This window comes from Ostrinia nubilalis, chromosome 4 (assembly GCF_963855985.1).
Source record: "Ostrinia nubilalis chromosome 4, ilOstNubi1.1, whole genome shotgun sequence".
NCBI classification, from domain to species: domain Eukaryota; kingdom Metazoa; phylum Arthropoda; class Insecta; order Lepidoptera; family Crambidae; genus Ostrinia; species Ostrinia nubilalis.
Window position 1 is genome coordinate 5,661,620 of NC_087091.1, and position 25,810 is coordinate 5,687,429.

The following is a 25,810-nucleotide window of genomic DNA, read 5'->3' on the forward strand; positions in this document are numbered from 1 at the left end:
ATCCATGCTCTAAACATCTACATGGTAAAATAAATCTCGGAGGCGAAAGCAGGATAATTATATGATCAAACGAACTTACCAAGTGAAGTTCGATCTGAATTATCCTGTTTTCGCCGAAGAGATTTAAGGTCCCTCCCAACCCGAAGATTTCTATATCTTCTTCCCTGGAGGTAAACGTCAATGTCATCTCTTCTCTAAATATAATGAGACCGCTCGGACACCGAGCCCACAGCGTGGTAGGGGTGGGGTTGCCCGCTCTTTTGTTTTTTACTACTACTACGCTGAATATTGTGTGCGGATTGGCTTGTCGTACAGGGGTACTACATGGTAAAATAAATCTCTTCGGCGAAAACAGGATAATTCAGATCGAACTTCACTTGGTAAGTTCGTTTGATCATATAATAATAAACCTACATTTACAAACAAAAAAAAACTTTTAAATAAATTTTTAAACTTAAAGATAACGACTTGAATAAACGTATTTACGAGTAGGTACCTGAACTAACAGATAGTCAACAAAAAAATTTCAGTCTTTAAATTGTTTAAATCAGTCAGTTATACAAACATAATAAAATATAGCATACTCGTAGGTGAACATTATTAGTTTCGCTTAAGATCATTACTTGAAAATCAAATTAGTTAAAAAAGGAAATACTAGGCCAGTCTAAACGCAACGTTAACCTATTAAATAATTAAAAACTTTTTTTGTTTAAGAAAATAGGCTTTCAAGAATATTGAAGCTTCAAAATCGAAACTCGAGAATTCTCGAGCTCCGGTAATTTTTTTCTCGTCTCGAATGAAGCCAAATTTCTCGAGTTTTCTCGAGTTCGAGAAAGCTCGAGCAGAAACCCTAATTATGTTGCAAGCGGCGCGGGAGGTGGGATTCGAACCCGCGTTCCTCGGATTTCGAGTCGGCTAGCACTCGGCCATGGTGTGTGGTGCTTATGCGTTTTATGATTTAAACCGGCACACTCGCTTCGCTAGTGGCAGATGAACTTGCGTATTGTCCTTGATCGGTTTCGCAGTAAAAAAAAATTACATTTTATTTTAATTCAAAAAAGTGTTGGTTTTAAAAATGTTTCTGTGGGTGCCCCTAATTGCATTGGTGTTGTGGACTGTGGTGTTCCGGTACAGGAGACAGAGGATGTACAAACTGGCGGGAAAGATCCCGGGACCCAGCACAGAATTGCCTATCGTAGGAGTTGCACATACCTTAGCCGGAAGCACCGAGGGTAAGTCTTATTGTTATTATTGAAAATGAAAATGAAATGTATTGCTATACTAAAACTATATTACACGTACACAAAATTTACACGTACAATTAAGTTACAGTTTTGTAGAGGCAATAAAAAGGTTTCAATTTGAATTTTTTTTTATCCACAACGAGAAAGCTCTTGGCCGAAGGTGAAAGCGAGCTTAATTTAGGTAAAAGGTACCACCTGAGTAAAGGTACTAACCTGAACTTGTAGCTCAGCATAACTTGAGTGGTGACCACGAGCCGGAAGATGTAGCGTGGGCAGGCCTCCCATCAGGTGGACCGACGATCTGGTGAGGGTCGCGGGAGGTGCCTGGATGCGAGCGGCGCAGGACCAGTCTTTGTGGAAATCCTTGGGGGAGGCCTTCGTCCAGCAGTGAACGTCTTTCGGCTGAAACGAACGAATTTTTATAAGTTATGGATAGAATCGTAATTATTTAATTGTAAGTGGAGTTTTTAGGTTGAAAAGTAATTTAAGAAGGTAGATCTAAGCACTATTTTTAATATATTTTAACAAACATAGGTATCGCTGGTTTAAAAAATTTAATATGCATGCAATTAAGTAATACTGAGAAGTATTATACACACTGTTGTTGTTTAATAGATTCGCAGAGAACTTTAATGCATTCCAAGAGATGTCTTAATCTCATGTTATCTTTATGTATCAAGTATTAATGCACTCAGACGAAGAGCACCCGCCCAAATCACTAGGTCAGTACAAATGTATATGTGTAGGGGATAGCTCCCTTACACTTGGTGGTAGGTAGTAGTATGTTAATGTAGTTGTTGAGTACAAGTAGGATAAGTTGTTCGGGAGCGGAATGTTAAATGAAAGTGTCCGTCACCGATGAGCGTGTTTATTGTACTGAAAAATATTAATATAACAATTGAGTTAAGCGTTGACGGTAAAATGCGGTGTCGGTGAAATATAAAATGTCGAGTGTGCTCGTACAGTATGTCAGGCCAAAGCACCTAGCCTAGTCCACGAAGAGCACCTATCGATATTTTGTTCTACTGTTCGTGGATAAAAATTTAAAATTAAATTTGAATCCACCATTCGATAGGTGCTCTTCGTGAACTAGGTCAGGTGCTAATCCCGCGAGTGCTATTTTGGCGGGTGCTCCAAGTGGACTACCTCAATTAGAAAAACACGATTCTTCAAGAGACGGGAAACAGAATTGACTGAACCCACTTTATTCTTTTCAGACATAATGTCATGGCTACAACGATATAGCTACGTGGCTATGGAAAGTGGTGGATTGATGAGAGGCTGGCTCAGCCATATACTATATTTTAGTAAGTACACTAGTAGCACTAATAGTTTATGGTAGATCCTGGCTACACAGGAGTTGTAGCGGGGCGGGGGTAACGAGAGGTGGTAATTGTCCCCTTTATAGTCTTTGTATGTAAGAACGTTCATTAATAATTCATGCCAACCTAATCAAGTTGAAAGATACCTATTGGAAATGGACTGGATCAAGTGAAGTTATTGTATAAGTTATTGATATAATATAGTACATAACAGTTTTATTTTATCCTTGGACATTTTACACTGCGCCTCTAGTCCCAAACTAAGCAAAGTTTGTACTAGACAACGGATATACTTAAGGCTTGGTATTTCTGATAAAGTAGGTATTTCGCGCTGTCAAAATCTGCGCGCGCAATACTTCGCCGAAGACAGCGCGCCAAAGAGCTCTCGCGGCTACACAGTATAGAAATACGCAGTTTATAAATACGCAGTTGGTTAGGTTAGGTTGACTTCCTTCCGTTCAAGCGTTACACTCACAGCACTTTCTAATACAAATCATATCCAAGTGATACAAATTAAAGCAACTTTCAAAATTTTTGGGAATATATTTTAGAATCGAATAAATTTAGAATATAACTGCCAAAGTAAACACGGTTCAAAGAGGCGTGGCGTCACCCGACCTTCCGGAAGTTCCGCGCCGCCTAAAAGAATTTCAAGATTACGTCACCTACCCTATCGGTAGATCCTCGGGAGCTTGAGCGATTGGAAAAACATTTTATGATCAGTTACTCGTAGTAGCGATTATTTAGAGCTTGGATAATAAATTATAGTTGTTGCAATTCACGAAACTTTGCATGAGGTTGTGGTTAAAGATATTTATTTTCTCAAAAAGATTACAATGCAATCACTTACAGAGAAACATTAATTTGTCTTAATAATAATAAACAATACAAAAACGATTTAGCGTAGCAGTTCTATTAAAAGTGATTTTTTATTTTTATAAAGCAGGTAGGTGCAAATAAAATACAAGCCATCCAGTAAGTCACTGCGCGGCGCGGCGGCGGGCATGAATAGGTACAATTTGAAAACATGTTTTGTACGGGATAGGACACATTTAACATTTGAGCGAGTGGCTTATAGGCTGTTTTCATAATAATTTGACAAATTTGATATTTTATAATGATTTTATGGTAAATGATAGTTAGTTTTTGACGTTATATTTATTAATATTATAATTGGTATTAATAAGTGTATTATTATAATTAATTAGTATAATATAATGTACATATTTGTAATTAACTTACTCATCTTATTAATTATAACTTAATAATGATTATTGGCGGGTTTTAATTATTTTTATTATTATTATTTTTTATTGTTTAAATTTGATTATTTATTATAATTAATTAGTATAATATAATGTACATATTTGTAATTAACTTACTCATCTTATTAATTATAACTTAAGAATGATTACATTAATCAGTACACGCATCAATTTTGTTCAGTCTTTTTGTTTATTAATAAATAAAAATATCATACTAAAATTGCATACCTATTTGTTTGTATTGGTCTGGGTGTTTACTTTCCATAATTTATGTATAACGTATGTACGGGGCTCTGTATCGAAAATCACTATGAGCAATGAGCATCACACACGGTTACCTGGAGTGCATTACCGCAGCAAAATTTTTATAAATGTTGTGCTTTAGAGTCGAGAGTATAGCAGATAATTAGTCCATCGTGAGCAGAAATTTGTCCACTAATAGCAAAATTCGTTCAAATTATAGTTTTAAAGTTATTAGGAAAAAACAGATTTTGCTGGGGTAACGTTTCAAACATTACCCTGGCAATTTTTTTTTTGAAAGTCGTTCTATCCCGGAACCAAATACATGGATAGATAGCTCTTGTTGCGTAGTAATTTGTCCACGAATAGCAAAATTTGTTCGTGTTCCGGTTCTCAAGTTATTTAGAATTTTGCTGGGGTAATGTTTTGTGATGTCCCAGATCTCGTAAATTGCTCAACGCAGAAGTTTGAAAAAAATACCAATGATAGACCTTGATATTATGTCCAAATTAGTTCAAACATTAGTCATTGATTTGAATGATAAACACCAGTGTAATTAAAAGATTTCGAAAATCAGATAAAACGGATTTGTGAGTAAACCAGTACTCTTACAATCGAATAAAAAGGTGTAGCATGTACCCTTGGTACACCTTTATAACCACAGTAAATATAAATGATGTGGCTTTGCGCAAAAGAGAGATTTCAAGAAATCTAATTTATTTTAACAGTCTTACTTTCGTGGCCGAATACGCGATTCCCTTACAACAAGGGAACATGGCATACAATGGACAAATTAAAATGTTCCTTGAATAAGCTATCCTGTTAATTTCAGCGTTATATTACGACTTATAAGAAAGTTATCGAACTGCAAAAAAATATCAGGAATTCTTCTATAAGCCGACCAAATTATAAAGGTTACAAAAAAGCGACCGTTCCATACATCAACTCCAGTTTTAAATCCGTTGACATCTTCTTTTTGGTTAGAAGATTCTTCCATCTTGCAGCGTAGACCTTTAGCTACAGACCTTAGACAGTATTTTTGTGACAATTCTTACGCATGGTGGAGGAAGGGACGCTCTAGAGACTCAAGTCTACAAGGAGTCATATGAACTCCAGTTTTAAATCCGTTGACATCTGCTGCATCTGCCATCTTTTTGGCTAGAAGATTCTTCTATCTTACAGCTTAGACCTTTAGCTACAGACCTTAGATAGTATTTTTTATTATTTATTTGTGTCAGTGTGCTCTTCTAAAGAGTGTTAGACGATTGTATGTAGGTGCTATTAAAATGAAATTTTAACTCATTGGTTTTGTCTCATATTTGAGGAATGTACTATGTATCATGAGTAGAGTCTTCGTTTAAAAGGATGCGAACGATTTAAATTTCAATAGGTAGACAAAATTGATAATTCTTAATTATCAAAAATTTAAGCTTTCTCCAGTAACACTGATATTATTATACTGTGACTCATCAAAGTCATCATTGTCAAAAATATTGACAAATCGCGAACTGTCACGGCCAAAAAACTGACACGCGTCCGTCCTCCGTAAGCGCCACCGCGCGACTGATTGAGATTGTCCAAGCCGTCATGGACGATATTTTCCACATTTTTTAACATTGTAACTAAATAAGACGCAATATAAAAATTTCATCCGTTAAAAGCCCTCAAGTTATTTCTGAACTTTAGTTTAGTAAAAGATTTAGAATCTCAAATCGCTTATTTTAAAAATAAAACCATAAATAGAAAACGAATAGAGGTAACTTTGGGAATTTATTCTATCGAGTCAACTTCATCAAATCGTGTTTCCATCCGTTAATAGCCCTAGAAAATATCCTCAACTATGCCCAATAAAAATCTTAGCCTTTAATTTTACTGTTTAGTACCTCAAAAATGAAAAATGAAAACCTCATTTTCGCCATTTTCTCTGCTACCCGGCCTTAAATACTTTTTTTTTGTAAATACATACATACTTATTATACATAGTACCACCCAAACCGGTTCAATTTCTGCCCGGCCGGGAATCGAACTCGGGACCTTTCGGCATAGTAGTCCGTGGTAATCTTAATAATTTAATCTGAATAATAATGTCTTTGATATTTTAATTTATTTTGGCTTTTGACCCTTTAACGAAAATAACTGTAAACACATGTGTTAACTACCATAGTAATATTTAATGTTTCTACAGTTGTGACAGACCCTGTTGATTTGGAAGTGATACTGAAGTCTTGTCTGGAAAAAGATGACCTGCACAGGTTCATACGAAAACTTACCGGAAATGGCGGCATATACGCACCAGGTAAGTGGTAGGTAAATATTATTGTTAAAGCTTTGCTCAAGGATATTTATTTATTGTTAAAGCTTGAAACAGCCTTCGTGCTGCGAGTGACTCACTCAAAACGGCGTGATTAAAAGTGTAGCACTTTGTGACGTCACCCGGAACTTTAACGCATCATAATTATTATTGACGGGATTGCTACTATGTACCTTAATTTTGAGTTTCGGATTCAACGCATCATAAGTTCTTAATTACTTGTTTAATCTACAGGGTGTTAGGTAAATGGGTATATGAGCCGACACTAGCCCATGTTAACATGGGCATATAAATGGTATGGTGAAGTCAGAAAATTGATATCACCATTTAATTTTTTTTAACTTTCATACAAAATAAATTTTATAAAATCCGATTTGTATGAAAATTAAAATAATTAAATTTAAGATATCAATTTTCTGACTTCACCATACCATTTATATGCCCATGTTAACATGGGCTAGTGTCGGCTCATATACCCATTTACCAAACACCCTGTATACTTATAATAAATCTGTAGAGAGGTCAATTCTGTACATGAAATATATTTTCAAAATAACTATCAGGGGGTGATTAGTGATCGATACTGATGCCAAAAATGCAATCTGTAAAATTTTTGTGTCTGTTTGTCTGTCTGTCTGTCTGTATGTTCCTTATAGAAACAAAAACTACTTGACGGATTTTAACGAAACTTGGTACAATCATTCTTTATACTCCTGGGTAGGTCATAGTATACATAGGAATTCCCACGGGAACGGGAATTAGCGGGAAAATCCTTTTGTATGAAAAATCTAAACCGCTTAAGTAAGACGCTTGAAATTTGCCATGCAGGTATCTTAGTAAACTTAAAGCTTAGATACAACAGGATATTGCAAAATTCCCACGGGAACGGAATTTAGCGGGAAAAAACATTTGTATGAAAAAATCTAAACCGCTTAAGTTAGACGCTTGAAATTTAGCATGCAGGTACCTTAGTAAACTTAAAGCTTAGTTACAACAGAATATTGTAAAATTCCCACGGAAACGGGAGTTGCGGGAAAAAACATTTGTATGAAAAAATCTAAACCGCGTAAGATAGATGAAGGGGGTAAAACGGGATCCACGCGTACGAAGTCGCGGACGGCCGCTAGTAGACAAATAAAAATATCAATATTTTTTGATAATGTAATTGACGGGCTAAAAGTATTTTTTAGGAAACTAGAAAATTAAAATTGTTTCAAAATTTTTCAGTTGCTCAGTTTTTGGAGAGCGTAGACCTTTTTTTTTGGGAATCTGAAAGGGCGCCAAAATATTTTTTTTTGCCCCGGTTAGAAAAATCGTAGATCCTTCTAGGCTGGTCTAATATTAACATTAGTTACCTAGTTGTTGCTTATTTGTAAATATCGTTTAGTTAGAATAAATGAACATACGAGATATTTAACTACCTACTGGTCCGCAGAATGCCAGTGGTCGCGACGTGCTCTCTGCCGTCACGGCTTATACTGAGCAGATGCCATTTTGGTGCGTGTACTCTGTTTTTTAGTGTTTAAGTTGTTATTTATTTGTAACGCTTTTAATACTCGCATCAAATAAATTCTTTCTTTCTTTCTTTCTTTCTTACTATCACAGAATATTAGTACTCTACTACTGCTTACAATTTAACCAAACTTGAAGCTTTACGCTACTGTACCGGTTACTGTATCGTGAATACACAATTTAATACAAGTTAGGAATGTGCATTAAAATTAGAGATGAAACGGATATCCGGTAACTATCCGGTAGGCCGGATATCCGGCCTAAATTTACTATCCGGCCGGATACCGGATAGTAACTCACTATCCGGCCGGATACCGGATATTAAAAAAACTACGCCAATTTCCTATTAATAAAATGAAATACATTAATCTTTGAGGTAAATATTAATAAAATGGCTTATAATAATGACGGCTTTTATTTAAAGTCCAAAAAGTTACAAAAAAGCCATATTAAGACCTTTCAAAAAAACTAATTTCTTTTTCTGGGCTATTCACTCTAATGACAAATACATAAACAGTAAATATCTGTTAATGTCGAAATATTGCCAAACAAAAAAGGCGATCTTTATTTCACTGTTGGTCTGATGACATGATGCATGCAGTTCAGTCAGATTACGCAGCAAGTAAACTAATTTTCGCTATTCAATCACACACACGATAGCAACCGAAATCGCCCGAATTGATCTGCCTCCTAGACAAGGCAAAATCTGACATTCTATTCGGACGGATTCGATTTTCGAAAAGTGTAACTAGTATTGTCTACTAATAGACCCACTGATCGCGTTCGAAGCACCTGTGCGGCGCTAAACTCGTCACGACATGAAACGAGACAATGGGCCAACTATCCGGCCGCCGGATATCCGGCTATCCGGCCTAGCAGCTGGCCGGATATCCGGTATCCGGTATCCGGCCAAACAACTATCCGTTTCATCTCTAATTAAAATATACTTGGCTAGTTTGATTAAATGAATTCATATGCAGTATCCATCTGGAGAAGACGCCGGAAGATCACGGTGCCAGCTTTCAGTCCGAAGATAGTGGAGAGCTTCGTGGAAGTGTTTTCGGAGCAGAGCGAGAAACTGACGAAGCAGTTGTCAGATTACGTCAGCACAGGCAGCTTCAGCATCTGGCCATTCGTCAGCGCGTATACCCTGGACTCAGTCTGTGGTGAGTGAAGTCACTTACACAATGAAGGATTTGAATTTGAATAATGAAATGACGTTGTGCGTACTTACCGCCGATTAGAATTAAACTGGCTTATGGAAAAGAGCCTCAATCACTTTCATTAGCCTATTTTAGGTACGATCAACATAAGTTGTCTATTAATAATCCGAATCATTCGATTCTATCCCTGACCTATGATAATAATAATGTACTTTACGAACATTATTTTACCTATTTTATATTTTAATTTTATGTCTAAAAAACTTGTTTACTTAAACTTGTTTCTCTCAGAATCAGCAATGGGAGTCAAAATCAATGCCCAAGGGAATCCCAACACGCCTTTCTTACTTTCATTGAACCGCTTTCTCAATTTGGCCTGTGAGAGGATATTCCATCTTTGGCTGCAACCAGACTGGCTGTATAAGTCGTTCACGAAGAAGTACAATGAGCATCAGGAAAGTGTGAGCCACATGCACGAATTCACTGATGATGTCATCCAAAAGAAGCGAGATGAGCTCCGCAATGAACTGGAGACGAACACGGAGGCTGATCAAACCTATGGTAAGATTGGTAGAATAGGTTCTATGTTTCGTCGCTTCGAATTTTAGACGTTTCGAATAATAGATACTTACCAACTCATGAATGATAACAGGCTGTTATGGACAGATTGTCAAAAATTGTTTCATAATTCACTGTTTTTATTGTATTTTTATTCCATTTCTTGTAATAACATCATCATCATCATAATTAGGTCATTTAGACTCCAATTTACACGTACGTAGGTACATACGATATTCACGGGAAGTTTTCATCTTGGAAGCAAAGTCTGCCGAATTAACACGAATCACTTAATTATCACCAACCTGTCCTTTTAAATTCCGATTACATTGATCGGTCTAATGTTAGTTTCTACGAAACGAAGTATTTATCTGTTTTAAATAATTTCAGATTTAGGCAAATACCAAAACAAATCGTTCCTCGATCATCTCATAAAGATCTCTGGTGGAGAAAGTGGCTTCACAAATGTTGAGCTGAGAGAAGAAATCATGACTCTAGCCATGGCGGGGACAGACACCTCGGCTGTGGCCATCGGGTTCACCTTGACTTTGATGGCCAAGTATCCCGAAGTACAAGAAAAGGTCTACCAAGAGTAAGTTGAAACTTTCTCTTGAGATGATTAAGATTTAACTCTTGAAGTATCAGCGAATCGAGACACAATAGATCAATTGTTATCACGGTCTCATGCGGTCGCTTAGGTTAGGTTCCATGAGTTAAAAGGACACGAAAACACCTTATTTTTCCTTCCTATTTAAATGCTAGTTATCATTACTAATACTCGTAGTATTTGTTTGGAAATGGATGACATCCCACTTCTCCAGGTTGTACGATGTCTTCAAAGACTCCGATCGTCCTCTAGTGAAAGAAGATTTATTGAAACTTAAGTATTTGGAGAGGGTGGTGAAGGAGTCGCTACGGTTGTTCCCTCCAGTGCCTTTCATCATCAGAAAGGTGACAGAAGATATCAAATTACGTAAGTATTTCATATCGAGTTCATTTTGTACAGTTCTTGGATAATTGCTATCGTAGGATACACTCCTGCTATTTGTAGCAATCCAAAGGATGAAAAGGTCAGGTGCCATGTGCTTTAGAGGAGTCTTCCGGTGACTTTTCCCTTGGAAAAATATTGAAAAATTTTGTGGACCAAGTTAAAAGTGGCCCAAGTCGCTGGAAGACTCTTTAGAGGTGGAGAAGCTCTGACTGAAGTTTCTTGTTTAACAGCCTCCGGCCGTATCCTGCCGGCTGGTTCTGGTGTGGTGTGCTCCATCTGGGGGGTGCACCGGGACCCCAAGTACTGGGGTCCAGACGCAGAGAGTTTTGATCCCGACCGGTTCCTGCCAGAGAGGTTCAACCTCAAGCACTCGTGCAGCTACATGCCGTTCAGTCAGGGTCCGAGGAATTGTCTTGGTAAGTTGACATCGAAACCTCCGTCAATCTCAGAAGATCTCCTAACACTGCCTTCTCCCAGTTTCCATGGTATGGGATACTTGACTATGGCAGCTGGGGATTAGTTGGGACTGTCAATGTTGCATTCCTCCGGTAATGATCGCATAATATTTGACCAGTCTCTGTAGTCTGTCTACAGTGTATGTAGATAGTGAATTTCTATGTCGACTACTTTATACTCAACATAATACTCGTGTACATAGGGTAGACTTTTGAGTATTGAAGTGATCATGCTGTCTCTACTGTAAAATCCTCCTTTATTGTCGAAAGGTTTTTCTTAAGATTTACATAACTTCAAGTTGTCTTGAATTATGATTAAATAATTTAATAGTTTTGTACGATCCATTCACAGGTTATCAATACGCGATGATGTCAGTGAAGACAGCTGTGTCAGCTATCCTTAGGAAGTACAAAGTGGTGGGACCAAAGGAAAAGACGTCACAACCCCACGTTCGAGTGAAGCTGGACGTCATGATGAAGGCCGTCGACGGCTACCAGGTGGCCCTGGAGAGGAGGCAGCCAGTCACCAATAAAGTTCATTAGTATCATTCACATGCTAGATATAATAGTTATAGATTAATTAATGTAGATTTTTAAGTTTGGATATTACGTGTAAAGTATAGTTTTAAGGTCTTCTTTTGTAGGTATATCATAAGATTTTGAAAAAGCCATCCAAGTGGCCACATAGCAAGATGTCTTGAAAACTATAGAAAGAGGTAAATATTGCAAATAAAATCAATTATTGTGCGTGTTGTGTTATGATTAGTGAACGCCTTACATTTTTGTGTAAGCCTAATATATTTTTTTTGTTGATGTGCAAAGTTTTATTTGGTTTTATCTTAGCGCTATCACCTTGTGAGGGCAAAGACCACCTTTATGCATATATGTAACTGGCAAAAGTGAAATTGTGAAATAATTAGAAAATAAATAAATGCGCGCTTATCACCTTACAGATCACTTTTGACCATTAGAATCCTATTTTTTTCTGATGAATTCCAGTTAATATAATACTTAATCTACCCGTGAAAAGCCAGGGCGGGCCGGTATATCTAATACTAGCTTCCGCCCGCGGCTTCGCCCGCGTGGAAATTTGTCTGTCACAGAAAAACTTTATCGCGCGCGTCCCTGCTTCAAAAACCGGGATAAAAACTATCCTATGTCCTTTCTCGGGACTCAAACTATCTCTATGCCAAATTTCATCAAAATCGGTTCAGTGGTTAAGGCGTGAAAGTAAGACAAAGACAAGGCAGACAGACAGAGTTACTTTCGCATTTATAATATTAGTATAGATAGTATACATACATAGATTTAAGAATAAAAAATAGTAATAGGTTTATGTTATATTATGAGTGCATAGATACATGTGAGTACATTATGTTAAACCTAGATATTTTCAGGCTTCAATCACGCACTATTCTTTCAAATATTAATTCCTTTAATTACTACTGTGGTTACTACCTACTTTTCCCTTGACATGTGTAGAGCTTTATTTAGTCACTAGCGGCCGCCCGCGACTTCGTACGCGTGGATCCCGTTTTACCCCCTTAGGGGTGGAGTTTCGTAAAATCCTTTTTTAGCGGATGCCTACGTCACAACATCTATCTGCATGCTAAATTTCAGCCCGATCCGTCCAGTGGTTTGGGCTGTGCGTTGATAGATCACTATGTTAATCAGTCAGTCAGTCAGTCACCTTTGAGTTATAAATATTTAGATAGAAATATTCACCCTTGATTTTATAGGTCATATATTAGAGAAATCTCGAAGGTTGAATGACTGAATTTAGTGTTTCTAATAACCGTTGTTTACTATAACGTTTAACTGTCCCCAGTCACGGCCAGCCAGTGCCAAGTTTCAAGTTCGATAACTTATCTAATATTGACATTACCATAGTGGGTCAATGTTACTAAAAACCTATTACTTTTACGTATATTTAGATAACTATTTGGGAATCGGTGACGGCTCTTGTGAATGGGTGATGTAACATTATGTAATACATATAATGTTAGTGACTATTGCTTTTTTTAATGATAAAAACATCCCTTATTAAATTTCACGCCTCATTAACCCTGAAATATGTAGAGCTTATAACACATATTTATTTTTAAATATACCTAGATGCGTACAATACACACAGACTAGGTAGGTACACGTAAAAAATTGTCCTACAGTCAGCGTCACATAGTTCGTGACGTTCAAATTGGCCAAAAAGTCTATAACACTACCTACTACTAGTTTATAACAAAAAGTTTATAATAAAAATCTTTTTGGCTATTTTGGGTGTCACGAACTATATGACGCTGAATGTACCAAGATCTTTTATTGCGGATTTGCGGTTCGCATAAAGGTTCGGCCAAACCAACGCGATCACACGCGATCGGCCGGCGTGCAGCGATGACGACCAGACTTAAGGTTCGGCCAAACCAACGCGATCAACCGGCGTGCAGCGATGGCGATCAATGAAAGAAAGAAAGAAAGAAAGAAACATTTATTGCCATGGACATCACAAAAGACAAAAGAGGTAAAATGAAAAAAAAAAGCAAATAAGACAGAGGTGACATAAAACATACAATGAATGAATGAATAAACTAAGCAGTGCCACCCTGTCGCACAGCGATGCCCATCGCAATGGGACCCCACTCAGCATATGCCGTGGCCCCCGGTGACGACGCTGGTTTTCAGTGTGCCCCATGCCGAGTGAGAGTCACGGACACTAACCTATACTGCATAAAATATACATACATAAATAATAATAATAGTGCGCGTATAAATTTTAAATGTATATACAGACGTAGTAGAAAATAATAATATACGATATAGACGAAGTAGAAAAGATGTGATAAGATATTTATAAATAAAAAGATAATATTTAAAAAACAAAACTGTGTGTGTGTACATAATAATAATAATAAATTGTAATGTATTAAAGTGCAATGCATTTAGGTCTGGTCGCCATCGCTGCACGCCGGCTGATCGCGGTGTGATCGCGTTGGTTTGTCCGAACCCTTAAATGCATTGATCGCCATCGCTGCACGCCGGCTGATCGCGTTGGTTTGGCCGAACCTTTATGCGAGCAACCTACTAGGCCTTGATGCTGTTAAAAATAATTAATTTATTGGATTTCTCACCTATAGTGTAAAGATTTATTCTACTGAAGTCAATCAAATTGTGTTTAATGTTATACGAGTACCTACTCGTAGAGAGGAGAAGAATAAGGGTTAACTTATGGACAACTTTCCAAGCGAATCCACCTTTTAAAAATCTCGTTTGCTTTTTGATAAAGGCTAAATGCAATATTTCGCATGAGACAACCATGGTAAACAAAACAAAGTAAACGAAGAGAATTTCTAAACTAGAAGTTAGCAAATAGTTACATGCTGAGCATGCTCTTGAAATTTCTGAATAATCTTTTCAATGTCATCATTTGAAACAGGAAGGTATTTTATTCCAATGCTGAAAATTTATCTACTGCATGGTTATGTTTTTCGTAAATTCCAATGTTGATAAACTATAACCAGAAGAATGTTGTTCTTTAAAATACAGGGTTGACCTTAAACTTTGCTCTATCCTCGTAAGCCCGGATGTGCCTCAGAAGGAACTGAAACTTTGTAGTCAGTAACGCCGAGACATTTTCGGAGGTGACTTCGAAGTATCGCCGGATGTGCCATCAGAGGAACTAAAACTTTAGCGATAAATTTAAGTTCAAAAATTCGCGCCTATCGAAAGAAAAGAGTGATAGTCTATGGCTTAAAGTATTCAAAATCAGGTATCCGAACTTATTAATATAAAAAAAACAAAATGTCACTGTCAAATTATCATTTTTCTTTGACAAGGTGGTTCATACAAGAAGACATGATGTGCGATTAATTTTTTTTCTTCACGTAAACGTAGTTTAATTGCAAAACTGACCAGTATAATTTAAGTTAAAATACTGCTAAACAAGCAAAAAAATTATTTTTCCCAATTTGAAGTAGTTTTCTAAGATTTTTTTTAATTTAAAAATAAAAGTTCTTTGCAAGGAACATTCGGTCTTGATGGTGAAAGTTTTATTTTTGTATATTTTTTCTATTGAGATGGGATTGAGTATTGGACTTTTAAAATTATGATATGATTGAGAATATTTACCATGAGAACGTTCTGATTTTTAGTTTAGTAAATATTATAATTAACATGAATATTCACTTTACTTCTTGTACATTTTAACCTATCATTAGTGTATGTTATAAAACCGATAGTACTTTTAAAAGTACTAATTATGAAACATTAAATAAAATTAAAACCGTTGTTCCTTTTCAGTTACATTTATTAATATCGTTATTGTATCTTTATGTAGTATTAATTTATTAAGAAGGTAACATTTATGTTTTACTTTAAAGTATAAAATACAATTTATTTACTTTTCCTTTTTAAAGTCTGTAATACCGAATGTTCTTTTAAGAGAAAACATTTTTTTATTATTTTTCACCTAAAATAAGCTCTATGCACTATTATATAGGGCCCCTGAAAATATGAATGCAAAAGAAAATCTCTAACATAGAAATTTTTTTACTCGAAGTGCTCGGCGTTTACTACTTCAAATTATTCGTTCTTCTGAAAGCACATTCGGCGATACTTAGAAGTCGACACAATTTACTCTTCGGTCTTACGAGGCTATCGTGCGTTCTGCAGAACTATTTGCACTGATTAATATTCTATTACAAGTTTAAAGTTTAAATTCAAGAGCTTAAGGTTAAAGATTGCGTGTTTAAATGTTCTTGCAACTTTTGCATTTACTAATGATATAGCATCAACTTTTGTACTGGTTGGTTACATACATAACTTACTGAATATTAATTAAAATGCAGTAATAAATAACTAATATGATGATAATAGGTAAAGATTAGAAAAAAATCAGGCGAATCGATGAAAATTCAGGCGACGAGTTAGAAGGTGACTATGGACGTCACACATCAAGGTAATGTAGGTACTTCTTCTTCTACTCTATGGCTATCATGGCTATTGTGTTTCCATGTTTGCCAATGTCACATGAGCATAGCCATTACACGGTATATGAAATTATGAACCTTAGTAGGTACAGTCAGCGTCACCTGTCAAATCTAATTTACTTTAAGATCTCACATTTTTAAATAACAGTAATTGTTATAGGTATCCAATAAATCAAAGAAATAGAGTTTAATACTTGTTCAAGATGTTACTTTGTTCCTATAAATACACATTAAAATTTTGATTTTGCATAGAACTTAGCTGTCATTTAGATCTCTATTCTTTTTGCGGCGAAACCCACAACCAATCATAATTTTTGTATTGAACTTGGCTCTCCTTTTTTACATTTATGTTTTTGGTGGGATAAAAATTACTACCAGTTGAGCTGGTTTGTGCAGACTAGTCTATGTTATTTTCGAAAAGTCACCCCAATAAAATACGAGTACCTATTTAGACTTAGTTCTTATTCAAGAATGCAAAATATAAGTTGGTTTATTTTTAAAATACCAAACATTCTAGCTGCCGTAAAATTAAATTGAACAATAAAATAAAATCTGTTTATGGTGGCACGGCGTAGTTATTTTAACCAAGCACGTACAGTAAAAGTGAAATAAAGTGTGAACAAAAAAAATAATGATTGTATAATAATAAGTTATGTAATCATTATAATATTTTAAGTGTATTTAAAAAAGGGGGCACTGATGCGATGGGGCAGGGCAGTAAGCTTTTGGGGTGGAGGCCAGGTACCGAAAAACGCAGCGGTGGGCGAGCCCTACATTCAGCAGTGGACTGTGGTTGAAATGATGATGATGATTTAAGTTGATTTTCGGGTTGTGTATCCCACGTGGTACAGAAAGATACTTTATAATGATTAAAAAAAAAGATTAACATATCATGACATCAGTGAATACAGCGTGGTAGTTTCATGAAACGGTTTTTCATCCACGTTATTAGTAAACATTTTTTGTGACTATTTTTTACAGAAAAATAATTCAGGAACATGTTTGTATGGCTGTTGTTAGTCACAGCATTGCTGGCTCTGGCTGTATACAGGTTCAGAAGAAGGAATATGTATCGGCTAGCCTCACTGCTACCAGGTTCTGATCATGAGCTTCCTTTGGTGGGAATTGCTTTTGATCTTGCTGGGAATACTGAAAGTAAGATATAAAAAGCTACTTAGTAATTTGACATTATAATTAATAACGAGAAAGATTCACGTCACGTGTTATGGGTTTTTAGTGACGTACTGGTACCTATCATAAGCCTTTGCGCACACTACGACTAGTTATCCCCTTGAACTTGAGTGATCTCAAAATTTGATTATTCTTTAGGCTGTCCGGGTTCAGATAGTAAACTTCTTTTATTGGTCTTCTTTTAACTTTATGCCTAGGACTCAGCAATCTCCTCTATCTTTACGAAAGAAAACACTTCTTGTCCCCACTATATTCTATAGAAATAGGTATGATGGTTGGCAAAATGGCAATGTATTGATAGGTAGTGGGTTTGTTACCATTTACAGATGTTATGCAACAACTCATAACTTACAGTTACATAGCGATGAGAAACGGTGGACTGATGAGGGCGTGGTGTGGACCTATTTTATTTATCGGTAAAAGTTATTATTTTGTTCTTTAGAAGTGTGTACAGATACAGGCTACAATCTGGCTATGTTGCTAGGGAAAAAAGGCTCATAAAGCGTGGTAGAATTGAACTACAAGAGGTTCGTTTCAGCTAAATGACGTCCACTGCTGGACAAAGGCTTCTCCCTAGAAAAAAATCTACGTCCAGCAATAGGCAACTAAAAGGCATGATAAATCATGTAAACAAATAAAACCGAAATAGCAACCAAACAACTCCATTGATGATAATTGTATGATAAGTATAAGTATCTTTGATTACAAAATAAAATAATGTTTAGAACATGGACCTATAAAAAAAGGCGGACGGAACTCGCGCTACAACAAAACTGTGACGCAAAATTTTGGCGTTTGTCTATTGTGTGAGTGAATTTAGGGATGCCATGTTAGCCAAAACATTTTACCCATTTATTTTAAGAAAAACATAGATCGGCAGATGTTACTTGGAAATGTAGACAGAATTATTCCGTGCCATTTTAAAAGGATGACAGGTGAATGCATTGAGGTAGGCGCGAAATTTTCAATGTTCAAATTTTCTAACATTGTTTGCAAGTCAGTGTGTCAGGGTATGTACATAATGTTGATCAAAAATGATTCACGCATTTACAAATTACGAATCTTGTGTACATTATAATCATAATCTTATGCATCATCAATATATTATTATTATCTCTGATAGATTTTTTTTAACATACAACCTGACACTGACTTGCAATTAATGTAAGAAAGTTTGAATTTTGCAGTTCCACATTTTTGGGAAGGATCAAATTTGCCTATGAAAATATATCCCATTAAACACAATTATTATGATAAATTATTTTATTTCCATAGTATGCGTAATAAATAACTAAAAAGTCCTAAAATTATTATTAATTTCCCATATTTCGGGTAATTTTCCCACGTAAATAACTGAGAACACTGGTCTTTGACGTATTATTTTTTCGAGTGAATGACGTTTGATTTCAATTAATTTCAATATTTTAATGTCGGGAAATAAGTGATTGGATTATTATTTTGCCTGTGAAATGTGATTCCTTAATTTTTGTTTGTTCGAACAGAACGGTTTTTACACAATTTCATCACACAAGACATGTCGTATTCGTGTTGTTTTTTCGCTGCTTAAATGTGTCAACTGTGTGAAGTTTGCACTCGAAGTGGTGTAACAGGGTGTGAATGTGTGCGTGCCGGCCTGTACGTACAGGCAAGCTGGTGTATCCTAATGTCACAGTATTTTGTTGATGAGAATCCGTCCGACTTTTTTTATAGGTCCATGGTTTAGAACAATGAACACATTGGCAGTAAGTAATCATTACGAATCACTTGGCTGCGATTAAAATAATAATTTACTAGCCATAGCCCACGTCTTGGCGAACATGGGTTTCGAAAATATGAAATACATATAAAAACCCTTAACTCTTGAAAACAATAAAGCATAGTGTTAGAATTATATTTAGGACTATATTAATATGATGGCATGGAATGATGGCTTGTAGTGATTAATCGAAGTAGTTATTATGTTTTGCAGTTATGGTTGATCCGGTGGATTTGGAGTTCGTAATGAAGCACTGCTTGGAGAAGGGTAATTTACATAAGTTTTCAAGAAACGTCATTGGCAACGGTGGGATCTTTGCACCAGGTACTACATGCGAAAAATAAGGCCACAATTAAATCATAGAATAAAAAAAATATGAAAAAGTTAAACTTATTTTTTTTTAGTTTCAATTTGGCGAAGGCGTCGAAAAATCTTAGTGCCGACCTTCAGCCCTAAAATAGTTGAGACTTTCGTGGAAGTGTTTTCGAAGCAAAGCGAGAAACTGGCTAACATCCTGGCCAGTTCTGCTAACATTGGTGAGGTCAGAATGTGGACTTTTCTTAGCACATACACACTGGACTCTGTGTGCGGTAGGTACTTTTATGGAGTAACAATGAAAAGTCCTTTTTTGAAAGCAAGTCATTGTACTGGGGGTTCAGAGGAATCCTAAATTTTCTTCTTACCGTGTGAGCCGAGTCTTTATGAGTCACTACAGAAGTCTGACTTGGTTGAAAAGGAATGACTAGACAGATTAAATAAAATCGGCATTTCCTTATGAATCCCAACTCTGATGAGACAGATAGATTTAATTAATAGACTCTGGAGTTGACCCCTTAACTCGAGAGTTCATTTAGGACTCTAAATTTTTAAGGTGGTCATGATAAATAAAAGAATATAATAAAACAACGAAATTAATAAGTATTTCTTCAATGTATTTTCGAAGTCCATTATAAATGCTCTATTATTTATCACACATACGAAATTTAGATTGCGTGTGTGCCTGACTATTAGGTCATGTAATGCAAAATTATATCAGAAGATAGTTTGGTCTAGATTTATGTTGTAGGAACGCATGATTTTTTACACGCAAGCATAAACTTGTAATTAGGTACCGGTATATTTGCTATGGCAATTTAACTTTGTACCAAGCCCCAACCAAGTCATCGTAGACTATGCTTTGCTCTGTTTAGGGAGGCCCTACATTTAGTTTAAGAATATTAGTTAATTTGTTTTGTACAAATTACTAATAGTCCCGTTATCCCCTCGTGTCTACACCACAATAGACGAGCGTCAAGGCGGGATTCGAACCTGAATTTCTCGGATGTCGAATCAGCCAGTCCGACCCCTTCACCGTTCGGCTATCGTGGCTTCAAATTGGTGTCATGGTTGTAGCAACCATTACCATTTAATTTGCTACTTTTTATGGACTGGATTGATTCGTGGATTATTAAAATGAACTAGAATACATTATTAATACAATAATTGCGTAAGCAGTGGCTTATCAGTGTAGTGTCCAAAATTATGCATTTTGAGACGTGGTTAAAATAACTTAACCTGTTTTATTTGTATTATTATAGAGACCACAATGGGAGTGAAAATAAATTCACTAGAGAACCCCGACACCCCGTTTCTCGTTGCGATGACCAACATGCTGCATTTAGTATGCGAGCGATTCTTCCACATTTGGCTGCAACCGAACTGGATGTACAGACTTTTCCCTCAACATAAAAAGCATGATTATTATTTGAAAAGTGTCCATAATTTTGCTGACGAGGTAATTACACTGGGCTCGTTCCCATGGCAATCCAGTTTTGCGGGATCTAGTAATGCAGGTATCCGCAAAGCTGGATATCGTGTGAACACCTATATGTATAAGTGAACATTACATGCGTGTTTGAAATTAGAATTCAATTTTTTTTTGGACACCGCAAACGGGATGTTCGTGTGAACTTTAGGCCTTGTCCAGGAGGGCGAATTCGCAGCGAATCCTACGCGCGTTGGCGAGATACTAGCAGCCAATACATTGCATCCACAAGACACGCTCGAGTTGAAAATTCAAGAGTAAATCGCGTCATACATACGCTCGTGTTCACGCAAATACTTTCGCGGCGAATTCACTTTCCTAGACAAGGCCTTAATATTAAAACACGCAAAAAACTGTTCCTGCAAAAAACGAGATACCTCGATAGGAACAAGCCCATATACGTGGGTATTAGTGCATCATTTGACTATGTCTAAACGGCTTATCATATTATTCATATAATATACAAATATTATGTACCTAATGTATATCAAGTTCAAGAGTCAACAGATTTATTTTGATACAATATTATTTTCAGGTGATAAAGAAGAAAAGGGAAGAAGTAAAAAATTGCACTCAGAACGAAACGGAAACCAAAAGTGAATTTGGTAAACGAGAAAATCGAACAGTTTCTAAAGTTTTTATTAAATTACACGTATTACTTTATATTTTCATAAAACTTTGTTTTTCAGATTTAAGTAATTATCAAACAAAAACGTTCCTCGATCATTTAATAAAACTTTCTGGTGGTGACGAAGGGTACACGAACGTAGAACTGAGGGAGGAGATACTGATGTTGGCGGTAGCTGGCACTGACACTTCTGCGGTGGCTGTCGGGTTCACTATGAAGCTGCTAGCGAAGTACCCTCACATACAAGAGCAGGTTTATCAGGAGTATGTGCTTTAATTGAATTTAAACTAGCTTCTTCCGCTGGAATAAACAGGTTTCGTCAGCTGGAATAAGCCTTAAGCTTCAACCACACCAAAGCGTGCAGATCGCCATCGCCGGCGCGATCAAAGGCCAATGACAGTTCACGTGACCTGTCATTTCCTTATATGATCGCGCCGGCTATGGTGATCTGCACGCGTTGGTGTGGTTGAAGCATTAGTTATTCCTTATGAAAGATCCGTCAAAATCGGCTCAGGAAACAGAAAAAAAAAGATAAAGATAGATTTACCAATTTTCACGTAAGTAAACGTCTTGTGTAAGCTGTTATTTTAGCTCGTGATTTTAAAAGCTAACGGTGGAATTTTCAATGGAATCGAACTAGTTAAATATCTAAATAAGTAGTGCCGTGTCGATTTACAAAGCAAACAAATATTTTTGAGATTTTATACAATGTTAATGAACTTTAACTATGAGATTTTCTTTCACGAGAATACAAATTCGTTTGTGTACTTTGTAGTCACTGCTCATCATAAATTGAAATTAGGTAGGTACCTAATAACATTTGCATGGAAATTTTAACCTGTTTAATTCGTATCTTTTTAAATTTTGCAATCTAGTAATAAAAATAAAAATCTAGTTTGCCTTTAGCTAATAGGTATTAGATAATGCCTAAGACCATTTTATTATGCGTATATAAATTATTGCACTTTACATGTTTTTAAAGGCTGCACGAAATATTTGGCAATTCAGATCGTCGTTTAGTAAAAGAGGACTTGCCAAGGCTGAAATGTATGGATAGAGTGGTAAGGGAAACCATGAGACTGTTCCCACCGGTGCCCCTGATCGCACGTCAGGTCGTAGAGGACATAAAGTTACGTAAGTGTTTATGTTACATCTAGTTTCTGGGTGTTTTAGACTGGGCTTATACTGGATATGTAGAGTTTCTAACTCATTTCCAAGATTCGTTATAAAACCAAAGATCGCGACAGGTACATCCAGAACACGAGTTTGGAATAAAACTATTAAGTATTTGCTCGGGATACGATGTGACACAGTCACTTCTTCTTACTTCCTTGTGTTTCAACCTGGGCACTGGCCAGCGCGCATTGAGCGCTAGAGTTTACTAGGTACACCAAACATCTTATTTAACAAACGTCAGAAATCTGTCTAACTCCATACGAGAAACACCGGTTATCGTTAAAGTTGCGGTCAAATTTAGGTAGTGCAACTCATCCTTAATATCTAACACGTATGAAAAGAGTGTTGCGAATGCATTTTTTTGTTGAGTTGTATACTTGTATTTATACAGCTTTTTATGCTTAAACAGCCTCAGGTCACATCCTTCCCGCTGGGGGTACAATATCAATCTCCATCTGGGGGGCACACCGGGACCCCAAGTACTGGGGTCCGACCGCCGAAGAGTTTGACCCGGATAGGTTCCTACCTGAAAGGTTCAACCTGACTCACCCGTGCAGTTTTATGCCGTTTAGTCAAGGACCAAGAAACTGTGTAGGTACGTTCATTCGCGTTCGTTTGAGCCAATTAACGTCCACTGCTGGACAAATACCTCTTCCAAGGTCTCAGGTATGTAATATTCAGTATAGTAATTAATTTAGTAATTGCATGCCAATAGATACTTTTTGGGATCATCCAGATGTTATCAAGTGTATCAAGTAGTCTGTGGGCTGAGTGTGAGTTTATATCAAACACTAGGCACTCTGACGACTTAGATTTTCAAATATCATATTGTTGGGGGCCATCATCAATAGGGGACTAATCATCATCAAGTCATTTATTCTCCAATGCAGGAGCAAGACTCTCTCTAATTTACCAAAGACAAATGGAGAATTTGACCTATACTCCCCACGCCGCGCTGCTGGCCCGAAGGATTGTCGTGGCCGTTGTCCTTTAGGGAAGAGTGGGGTGATATTAGCGCTATAAGTTAGTAGTACCAATCATCTGTGCTTTTTGCGATTTTAACACTTATTTTATTTGCGTCACAGGTTACCAATACGCGATGATGTCGATCAAGACTGTATTATCAGCTGTTCTCAGAAGATACAAGCTCGTAGGGGAACCTGAGGAAACCAAAATTCCCCATATTCGTGTCAAGGTGGATCTAATGCTGAAAGATGTTGATGGCTTTAAGGTGTGCCTGGAGCAAAGGAAGCTAGTAACTCAATAATATAGGAATTCTTTTCTCAGTATTTTATGTAATAGATGATGTCTGATGATGCAGTTTTGGGCCTTACCTATACGACATTGTAATTATACTTTTAAATACTTCTGATTAGTTTAATTCGCAAAATACTTAAAACAATTTGATATTCCATTTTAATCTTTTCTTCCTAAAAAACTTAAAAATGTATGCGTAACTTTTATCCACATTCATAATCTCTCTACAGTTGATGTAAAACTCCTTTCATTACGACTGTAAAAAGTTTCTATTTTTATTTTTTCTTCTAAAAGTGTAATTAAAAACTTTTTCTGTCAAAAATTGACAATGTTAGCAATTATAATTATAATCATATTATAATAATTAAATATTTACCTGTGATTAGCCGGCTCCGTCTATATTCTTTGCGTCTTGGTCACGATTGTACAGGGGTATTTCTTCATAAACTGCACATCAAAGACCGTTCTTTGTGCGAGTGTGGCCTGGATGAGGTGAGAGCACACCGGATCCACCGGATCATATTATCTTCTTCGCTTGTAAACATTTTCCTCTTTCCCTATTAGATATCCTCCCCTATAAAGAATAATAAAAATTAAATAATTTAGGTAGTAAGAAAGAAAGGAAGGATAACATTTTTTTTTATCATAATGACAATAATTGGTAAGTATATGTATAATTAGCTCACTTAATAATTTTTGGTTGTTTAACTTTGACTTCACTTGATGAGCGCACCTGGTAACCAGACTTTTAGGTAATTAAAGCGGTTTCAGCAAAAACAAGACAAGCTTAACCCTTAAATGCATAGTGTTGCCATATGTCTACGAAGTACTTTTTTAATTATAAAAAGTAACACATTTTATTGTATTTAACCCTACAAAGACACAAGTTTGCGCGTTCACCGCCAAAAATTTGCCGTTTGTCGTATCCCGCTGTTTCGAGAGCACTCCCCTAACTGCCTCAGCCAATATCGGAATCCTTGGTGTCGACATATCGAGCGAAGTCCAGTTCCGTGGTCATTTAGAGGGTAAGGCTAAATTAGCCTCGAAGAAGCTTGGTGTGCTCAATAGATCGAGACGGTATTTCACTCCAGCCCATCGTCTGCAACTTTACAAGGCGCAGGTTCGGCCTCATATGGAATACTGTTCTCATCTTTGGGCAGGTGCACCCCAGTACCAGCTTCTCCCTCTGGACCGCATTGAACGGAGAGCAGCTCGAATCGTTGACTGCCAGGACATTTCGGATCGGCTTGACCCCTTGGCGCTGCGTAGAGATGTATCCTCACTGTGCATATTCTATCGCATGTATCACGGGGAGTGCTCCGAAGAATTATCCGGACTTATTCCTGCCGCCACTTTTCGCCACCGATCTACCCGACAGCACTTCCACCCCCAGCACTTAGATGGTTGGCAGTCCACAACAGTACGTTTCTCTAGAAACTTTCTGCCCCGTACAACCAAACTGTGGAATGGACTGTCGTCTGCGGTGTTTCCGGACGGATACGACCTGCAAGCTTTCAAGAGGAGAGCGTATCTTTACCTTAAAGGCCGGCAACGCACCTGTAACGCCCCTGGGTCTGCGGGTGTCTATGGGCGACGGTAATCACTTACCATCAGGTGATCCGTTTGCTCGTTTGCCTCCTATCACATAAAAAAAAAAAAAAAAAAAAAAAAAAACATTTTATAAGCGTTTCTGAACGTACGCTAATATCATAGAAAACATTATAATAAAAATAAAAAAAACGCAAATGAAGGTAGATTTGAAAAAAAATTAACCGATATTTGACGTAGCGATTGCGAAAGAGAAAAAATTGGTAGTGTTAAAATTTGTGGTATTTGAATTTCGGATTCAGTGAGAATTAATTGCTAAAACGATTGGAAAAAAATACATACGTGTTAGAAATAATGTAAGACTTCATTATTATAACTTATTTTTTTGGTAATCTATCCCGAATGTG

At 36.7% G+C, this 25,810-nt stretch overlaps 1 protein-coding gene across 1 annotated transcript in view; it reads left to right on the forward strand.

Moving 5' to 3' along the window:
* The first annotated feature begins 915 nt into the window (after positions 1–915).
* LOC135071305 (uncharacterized) overlaps positions 916–25,810 on the forward strand; it is a 48,079-nt gene continuing 23,184 nt past the window's right edge. Inside the window, exons 1-14 of the mRNA XM_063965096.1 lie at positions 916–1,232; positions 2,462–2,551; positions 6,257–6,367; positions 8,875–9,060; positions 9,349–9,618; positions 10,006–10,207; positions 10,437–10,615; positions 10,837–11,022; positions 11,414–11,559; positions 21,330–21,399; positions 21,484–21,685; positions 22,405–22,556; positions 23,008–23,193; positions 23,684–23,829. Of these exons, the coding sequence (XP_063821166.1) occupies positions 1,076–1,232; positions 2,462–2,551; positions 6,257–6,367; positions 8,875–9,060; positions 9,349–9,618; positions 10,006–10,207; positions 10,437–10,615; positions 10,837–11,022; positions 11,414–11,559; positions 21,330–21,399; positions 21,484–21,685; positions 22,405–22,556; positions 23,008–23,193; positions 23,684–23,829 (2,283 nt within the window). The 5' untranslated portion in view covers positions 916–1,075. The remainder of the gene's footprint in view (positions 1,233–2,461; positions 2,552–6,256; positions 6,368–8,874; positions 9,061–9,348; positions 9,619–10,005; positions 10,208–10,436; positions 10,616–10,836; positions 11,023–11,413; positions 11,560–21,329; positions 21,400–21,483; positions 21,686–22,404; positions 22,557–23,007; positions 23,194–23,683; positions 23,830–25,810) is intronic.